Genomic DNA, 8,854 nt, shown 5'->3' on the forward strand with positions numbered 1-8,854 from the left:
CTAAGGGCTATATTACTTCGAGTTCGAGCAATCCCTCACTCGACTATTAAGCCTAAGGGCTACTTTACTACGAGCAAATACTCACTCAACTAAATCCTCAAACTTATGAACATTTTCATAAGACACAAGTAAAAAAAATCTTCACTAGGCATAAAAGAAAACAGAGACAAGTTGAGAAAAGAAAATACCTTTATATATATGTTTACAAAACGTCCGATCAGGACCTTACACGAAAAGATCAAAATAAGAAAAACCCTAATTGTCTACGGGAGCAGTCTTTTCTCCATCGGGATCCTCCCCACTCTGAGATCCGTTCTTGCTCCCATCCTCGTCATTGTCATCACTATCATCGTCATCATCATCATCATCATCATCATCAGAGGCCAAGGCCCCAGCATCGGCTTCAAGCTCTTTTGCCTTTGTTATCTCTTCAGTAAGATCGAAGCCTCGAGTATGGATCTCCTTGAGGGTTTCCCTCCGAGATTGGCATTTGGCAAATTCGGCAATCCAATGTGCTCGAGTTCGAGCGGTCTCGGCTACTTCTCTTGCATGCGACTGAGCGGCCTCAGCATCGGCTCGATAAACAGCCACAAATGCGTCTACATCGACCTTTGTCTTTTCAGCCTTGGCAAGTTCAAAAGCCAACCGAGCCTCGAGCTCCTCTGTTTTCCTTGCTTGAACCAAACTTTTCTCCTTCAGACTTTGAAGTTGATTTTCGGCCGATGATAATTGGGCTCGAGCAGCCTCTTTCTCTGCAGCAAAGCGGTCCATATTTCCTTTCCATTTCAAGGACTCTGCCTTTATCACATCGACCTCCTCACGGAGCTTCCCGATCATCTCAAGCTTCTACTACAGCTGTGAGACCGAAAGATTAGCCATCGTTCATGTATCGAGTCCATAGGCTTTTAATAGTGTCATTACCTGCTCGGATAGATCGGTCTGATCTTGGTGAGCTTTGGCCAACTCAGCTCGGAGGTCTTTGATTTCTTTTCCCCTTTGCCCTAAGAGGAGTTTAAGGGCCTTCCTCTCATCCGTGGCCCGTTGGAGATCGGCCTCGTATTGACGCAGCTCAGCTCGAGATCGAGAACATGCTTCTCGATGAGCTACCACGACCTACGAAGAAAGAAGAAACAAAGTAAGAAAAGAAAAACAGACATAAGAGATAATACCAACAAAATAATTTAAGGCTTACTTGATTCAAAGCCTGCTGCACTCCGTGAAAAGGATTCGATGCATCACTAGTACCGATTGCGTCCTCAACACCGGTAAACAAGTCACAAAAAGGATCCCCTCCCTCATGAGGCCTGTCTAGTTTGAGGGCCCCCAAAGTTTGGGCTTCCCTAATCGCCCCTTCGAAAAAAGCAGGGAAGGTGGGCAAGTCTTCGATTGTTACTGCCCCAAGTGAGTCACCTGGGACTCGGGGACTCTGCCCGAATCTTTCTCCGATATATCCTCAGTTCGAGGCGAAGCCTTATAAATCGCCATCGATCCAGCTGCATGTGGAACGTCGGTGTTCTTCTTCGATCGGGCCACCAGTACGGGCCTGTCATCTTCCTCTTCCTCATCTTCATACCTTAGACGCTGAACCGATTCTAAGGTCAAATGGATGGTATTTTTCCTCGACTTACGAGTCGACCTTGCCTTTGGTTTTGGATTTTTGGAAGTAGAGGCCCTTTTTCTCTTTTTTCCCTCCGCCGGTTTAGAAACCGGGTCCGAGGCTTCTTCCTCGCCGGGTAGGGGCCTCAAAACCGCATCTCTGCCCTGGCCTACGCACAAGAAAATCAGTTGAATATGTGGAAAATATTTCGTTCGAACTCTCAAAATATGAGAAATAGGCTTACCATGATTTTTGGCCTCTCATCGGCCCTTTGCCAAATCACGCCACGAACGTTCGGCGTATGTAGAAGTCGAAGCCAGGGCCCGTACCTAGCTCTTAAGATCGGGAACGGCACCGAGCATCCAAGGAACCGCTGCATTACAAAAGAGATATCAGCAAGAAAGAAACAAAGAGATAAGGCGATAGGGAATAAGCAGCAGAATTACACTTACGCTTCATATTCTATTCTTTGAGGAATGTCATATTTTCAGCTGAGATCAGGTCCGAAGTCTTCTCTCGAACGAACTTGCCCATCGAACCTCGATCCTTGTCCTCATCTATGCTCGAGAACAATACCTTGGTAGCCCGGCGTTGATGATTTATTAATCCACCTCGAAAGAGGCGGGGACTATACAATATAATAAGATGATCGAGGGTGAAAAGCATCCCCTCAATCTTGATTGCAAAGAAATGGGTCAAGATAACGATCCGCCAAAAGGAAGGATGAATCTGACCTAGAGTTATTCGGTATTGACGACAAAAATCAATGATAACAGGGTCGAAAGGTCCTAACGTAAAAGGGTAAGTATACACACTAAGGAACCCTTCCACGTGGGTGGTAATATCTTCATCGGGAGCCAGAATTACCACTTCCTTATTATCCCAGTTGCAATCTGTCTTTAACTGTGCAAGTTGCTTTTTGGTTATCGAGCACAAATATCTCGATACCGTCTCACACCGATCGGGAACCAACGAGCCCTTATCGGCCTTAAAATTGGAGGTGATAAGACACATTCCAGGAACAAACTCCTCAGGCCGTGGCTCCGCCGGTGTTTTATCGGCGGCGGGATGTGAAGAAGAAGCCTTTTCTTTTTTAGGGACGATTTTTGATGTTTTCACCATTTTTTGAATTTAGAAGAAAGAAGTAAAGAAGATGTGGTGTTTCAAAGAAAGATTTTGCAGTAAAAATCACAGAAGGGAAATTTCGCACTTAATTCAGAAGGTATGAGAAAATGCTTAGGAAATTTTTGAGATTAGAAGATGTAAAAGTGATTTATGGTGAAAGAAGTGGATATTTATAGGGTGAGCAGTGGCGGTCCAATATCGTTAATGACCGACCACCGTTTGACGCGCATTAAATGCCTCGGTAAACTGAACCGATGGGACAGCTATTAGGGGTGGGCGTTCGGTCGGTTCGGTTCAGTTTGAAAAAATTCGGTTCGGTTATTTAGTTTTCGATTTTGTAAAAGTAGTAACCGAAACCGAACTGAAATAAGTTCGGTTCAGTTCGGTTTTCTAATTTCGGTTCGGTTTATTTCTAATCGGTTTTTGGTTTGAACATTATCATATTGGGCTTTCTCTATGTAATAATTGGACTGACGAATTTGTTGGTTTTCTTTCAAAATTTCGGTAAGTTAGAATAAAATGGTAAGTTTGGATTGGGTTTTTGATGGACTTCAAAATTGGGCCTATATATTACCTATGGGCTTAGCCTATATATAAATTAAAGAATCTGTATGCTAATAATTCGGTTTTTCGGTTAATCGAACCAAATAAATTAATAACTGAAAACCGAACCGAAAAATTAAAATTTTAAAATTTTAAACTGAAGCCGACCGAAAAAATCGAATAACCGAAACCGAAATAAAAATATTTTCGGTTCGGTCGGTTTCTTCGGTTCAGACCGAAATATGCCCACCCCTAACAGCTATCGTGTACGTCACGATCGGATTCAATGCACGTCAGTATATATCTAATCGTACCGTTAGAAAATCATATCGTTTCTCGTTACATTCTTCCCGAAAAACGCGGGGACTATCTGTATACGGTCAAAATCGATTAGTCCGTCGTACGGACTGGTCGGTATGATAATACTTTGATCGAAGGGCGGCTTCGTAATACCAGGTCAAGGTCCGAAGTCAGGTCATCAAGCTTCGAGTTCTAGGACCAATCAATGACAAGCTCAGTATCATTATCGAGCTCGTATCCAAATCGAACTACGGGGCGAGGCAAAATTATCGAGCCTAAGATGCATAGACCGACCGACACCGATCCCGAATCAATACCAAACTCCGAGTCAGAATCGAGCTCGAGTCAATAACGAGCTCACATACAAGAGCCGTTGCAACTACACTAGGAGAGAGAATCTTGGCAGGAGTTAGGGAAAAGTTAGTTCTTCATGGGTTCCCCAATATGTATTTTTTATTATATCTAAAGTAGGATCCCTCCACTATAAAGGGGTTGATTGTTGTTTCTGTGAGGGGACATTCAGACATTGTAACAAAATATTATTCCTTATATTGAAAGATCAATCCTTTGAGCTCTCTTACTTCATCTTATCTGGTCCATTTATTTCTTCTTTTCAACAGTTTTTATCTTTCGTTCTTATAGTCAACACATACCCTTAGAACTACGTACAAATTTAACTCTATCTGATTTTTTGGATAAATAGTAGTGTTGGTTTTAAAAGTCTGACTGACTTATGCAAGACTTTCTCTACCAAAAGATGGTAGAGGTTCAGAGTTGCAAACAACCTATGGGTAAATTTTATGAGAGCTAAAACCTCTCCTATAAGTCACCCTGTTGCAAAGGTCTTGGAATCTAAACATTCTGCTGCCTGGAAGGAAATGATGCATATCAAAAAAGATATTGAACCTTATATCTTATGGAAGATCAATGATGGTGATATTGAACCTTCAAAAAAGATATTGAACCACTAGGTGCTTATATCAATGGTAACAGAAAATCTGGTAATATGAAGATCAGGGATTGTATCAAGGATGAGGCATGGGATATAAACACTATTACTAGTCTGGTTCCTAATAATCTGTTGAATCATATTAAACATATTCCTATTGGTGATAGACAGATTAATGAAACTCCTGTCTGGACTGAGACTTCTAATGGGACCTTTACTTATTCTTCTACTTTTAATAGCATTATGAAAAGAAGGGATATGGATAATATGTGGAAAGATGTCTGGAAGAAGAATGTCCAATTTAAAATGTCTTTCTTTCTTGGAGAGCTATTAAGGGTAAATTGCATGTGGATGAAACCACAAAGAGATTTGGTCATAATATAATTTTCAGATGCTCCTGTTGTCTACATCCCAAGAAAAAAACTATTTCTCATATTCTTCTTACTAGTGATATTGCTTTTCTAAATTGGAATTTCTTTGCCGGTCCTCTAAGAATTAAAGTAGGATTAGCTTAAAAGTATTAAACTATTTTTCTACTAGTATTTGTAGTTATTCCTTTACGAAAGAACTTCCACATTAAGCACTGGCCATTTGATAATGAGATTCAAGGCATTATTTGTCTGATTCACCACATATGCCTGATTCTCAAATATTTTTTCTTATACTTTCACACTTTCTTTTTAATTAGAATTTATTTTCAAAATATATGGAATCTTGCAAATAGCTACAGATTCAAGGCAAGTTATTTGTAAATACAACTCATGTATCAAAGCAATATTTGGCATATATCAGCATATCATTCATACTATTGCTTGTCCATGACAATAAATTTATTTTACGTCAAAACTTTTAAGATGCAAGAAAAAGAGTTTCAAACATGGAAATTGGAGTGCAGATTTTAGTGCTGAATAAGCATCGAATCCAATTTTGGTCTTTTGAGGGGTTCTAACATTGGATTCTTTGAAAAGACGTATACTTCTTTTAGCTGAGAAAAGAATAATGTATGGTACAACAATGTATAAATTAAAAACAAAGTTCATACAAATTTAATGCAAATTTGAATATCTACAACAATATACATACTAAAAATAAATTTTATACAATTAATTATATAGTATACAACTTATTTACAACTTATTTATAATTTTCCTACATTATCTCTACCCAGTTAAATATAACTATAATATCATACAACTTAAATACAATTTTAATACAAATTGTATACAATATGCCTTTTGTATGTATTTTATATATAATTTGTATATATTTTGTAAGTGGTGTGTTCTTCTTCCTCTTTGAAATTTCAATCAAAACTTTCTCTCTTAATACAATTTTGATACATATTAACAAGTTTATGTAAAAAGATAGTATTGATAACTTAAATACAAATTTTATACAACGATTCATACATTATACAACTATTTTTTAACTTTCATACAATATTCAAATAAAATATATATATATATATATATATATATATATATAACTACAACATAATACAATTTACATGCAATTATAATACAACTTTACTACAATTTCGTAAGTATATTGTATGTCATGTGTTCTTCTTCTTCCTTTATGAGTTTCAATCTGAAATTCAACCAAAATCAAGTCTAATCTTCACCAAACACCCTCAAAAATTGAGATATAAACTCCAAACAATATTCTCAATTGTTTGAAACAATACCCAATCCAAATAAATAATGATTTTTGAAAACTCAAATTTGATTTTAAAGTTTCAAAACTTTTTAATGGTTGTCAACGGTGGAGAGTCAACACACCTTCAAAATTTATTGATTGGCAATTTCAATTTGAACACCAATTGTGTAACATGAAAGAAATTGCTAAGTTAAAACGATTGAAATCCATTGAGGAATTCCATTAAAACTCTATACAACAAGAAAGCATAAAAAAACAGAGAACATCAAAAGAAGAAAAATTGGGGAAAAACATAAAAGAAGAGTAGAGAGGCGAAAAAAGAGAGACAGAGACAGAGAGAGAGTGGTCAAGTATAAAGGGATAAGGAAATAACTGACATTCCTTATTCAATTCCTAATATAAAGGGATACTCATTTAAAACTTATTTGTATATAATTGATAAATTGTATATGACAATGTAATTAAATTGAAACTTGAGTAGGGAGGGTAATAAGGTTTCAAATAGTGTATAAGAAGGTAAAAATCTATATAGGTATTGTGAAGGTGGCAGTGGCGGAAGAGATATGGGGACTTACAATCTTAAAGAGAGAAAAATTGAATCTTTTTATTATGGATTGTCACTATGTCCTATTTGCACGCCAACTTGGGTAAGGGTGTTCATGGTTCGGTTTGGGTCGGTTTGTTCTTAAAAAGAAATCAAATCAAGTAAGTCAGTTTTTCAAATATTTGAACCAAACCAAACCAACTAAGTTGGTTTTTTATTGATTCGGTTTTTGTCAGTTTTTTATTTTTTCAGTTATTTATCGGGTTTTTTTAAAATATGAGACATACACTACCAAACGCATATTCCGGCGACTACATTTTCAACGTAACACTATCAAACTAATTGCTCTTTGAGAAATTTATCATTTACCAAGATATATTGATGATAATTGACTCAAATAGTGATGAATAACAATTTATGTGTGTGTGTAATAATAAATTTATATAGTTACTTTTATAACTACTTTTAAGGTGTGTAAATAATTTTTCTCTATTTAATAAAGTCTAGTTGTGCTTTCTCTGCTACATTTGCAAAGCTGTAGGTGGCATAACTTATTATATTTTGTCTTTCAAGCAACGTTAACATAAAAGAAAAAAAATGAGACTAGTTGAAACCTAGGTCGCACCTAAGATCACATTTTCCTAGCACAAATCTTAGATCATGTTTTGCCAGATTAAAATTATTAATGTGAATGCAGTTGGACCGAATCATGGGATCCTGTCCCTATGTTGTGTTTTTGCAGCTATAGTTGTCACTCTCCAAGTTAAGTGACAAAACAACACCCCCACTTTCCCTTTCCACTAATTTAACCAAACACAAACCACTACCTTTGACTTTATACCACTTCACACAATACAGAAAACAAAACTGTTTTTTAATCAACAAAATAATCACCAAACACACGCTTATTGGATCCAAGTTTGAATAGAATGTCAATGCCATTCCCCCTCCACTGCCTTTGACAATTGGAAAAAGCACAAGAACCATCCTTTCCTATTGTAAAATTAATAAATATATTGTACCAAAGGGAACAGCCACTAATCAAAAGGCCATAAAATTCAAAGTAGTGTCAAGAGTAGGTGAGTGTCCCCACATCTTCATTTTGATCCAGACCCAGACATATTATATGTTTCTTAATATTAATGAATTCAAGATTCACTTTATTCGATTGAGACATTATTTTACTAAACAATATGCTTCATATTCTATTTTTTTTTTAAAACAAAATCATTGATGTTATAGGTGGGAATCAAGAACCGACTTTGACTCAAAAGGAGAAAAAGTTGTTTCTAAGGGGAAAAATAAGCATCCAAAAGACTAGGGTCCAATATTGCAAAGTCCAGTTTACTTTGACAAACTCATTATAAAACATACAATAATATAGTATTAGTTTCTAGTTCCTTTAGTACATTGAAGATCTATTACCTCTCCACTCCACATGGAAAAAGTTTTTATGATATCTTTGAAAAATTAATTAATGATGACTATGGAGGTAGCACTAGCAATATTAAAGAGCACATGGAAGCTTCTTTTACTGTTAATTAATGATTTCCAATTTGTAAGTGTTTCATATTCAAATAAATAAATAGTCTCTACTTTACTGTAACAAAGACTTTAGCATCAACTACATCTTGTACCTTCGTTACATTGTCACATACCACAAGAAATTCAGGGATATGGATACGGGTGCGGAGATCATACTAAAATAATTCAAAAAATTTAAAATATAAAATTATCTCTAAATTATAAAAAAAATTGTAGAATACCCATGTATAACTCGTAAAGTGTGAAGAATTTTTTTATTATTATTAAAAGATTGATTTCCCAGATAAGGTATGCTATTTTCTTCAAATTTACCATAGTTTTGGCTCTGATTTCGGGAATCAAATTATATTTCATCTCAAATTTTTTTGCCCGTCATGGTCAAAGTACCCAAAATTATTTGACCAGATCCGGTATGAATCACATACTCACACCCATACTAGTATTGTGCCGACATAGGTGTGGCACCTGAACTGGTGTCGGGCATACGCCACGCTGAAAAGGCACTTGTTCCCTAAACATGTCTTGAAGAATCCAAGTTATACAGCACATGCATATAAAGATACCACAAAAGGAAGAGGGAGCCACTAGGAAG

The 8,854-nt window shown here is 36.4% G+C and overlaps 1 protein-coding gene across 1 annotated transcript; it reads right to left on the bottom strand.

The window, feature by feature from the left end:
- Positions 1-255: 255 nt before the first annotated feature.
- Positions 256-2,719, bottom strand: LOC138898215 (uncharacterized). The gene is made up of 4 exons (XM_070184261.1): positions 2,332-2,719; positions 1,411-1,766; positions 922-1,113; positions 256-846 (listed from the first exon to the last, which is right to left on the bottom strand). Exons 1-4 carry the CDS (start codon positions 2,717-2,719, stop codon positions 256-258), a joined length of 1,527 nt encoding a protein of 508 aa, XP_070040362.1.
- Between the last annotated feature and the right edge of the window lie 6,135 nt (positions 2,720-8,854).

Source organism: Nicotiana tomentosiformis, chromosome 8 (assembly GCF_000390325.3).
Source record: "Nicotiana tomentosiformis chromosome 8, ASM39032v3, whole genome shotgun sequence".
NCBI classification, from domain to species: Eukaryota; Viridiplantae; Streptophyta; class Magnoliopsida; order Solanales; family Solanaceae; genus Nicotiana; species Nicotiana tomentosiformis.

Bases quoted from the DNA above. Each gene is read 5' to 3' on its own strand.
- LOC138898215 (XM_070184261.1), bottom strand. From the start codon at position 2,719: ATGGTGAAAACATCAAAAATCGTCCCTAAAAAAGAAAAGGCTTCTTCT. The intron at 1,767-2,331 runs GTCAGATTCATC...TCTTGTGCGTAG, and splicing joins TCAATACCGAATAACTCTAG to GCCAGGGCAGAGATGCGGTT. The intron at 1,114-1,410 runs GTGACTCACTTG...CTTTCTTCGTAG, and splicing joins GCAGAGTCCCCGAGTCCCAG to GTCGTGGTAGCTCATCGAGA.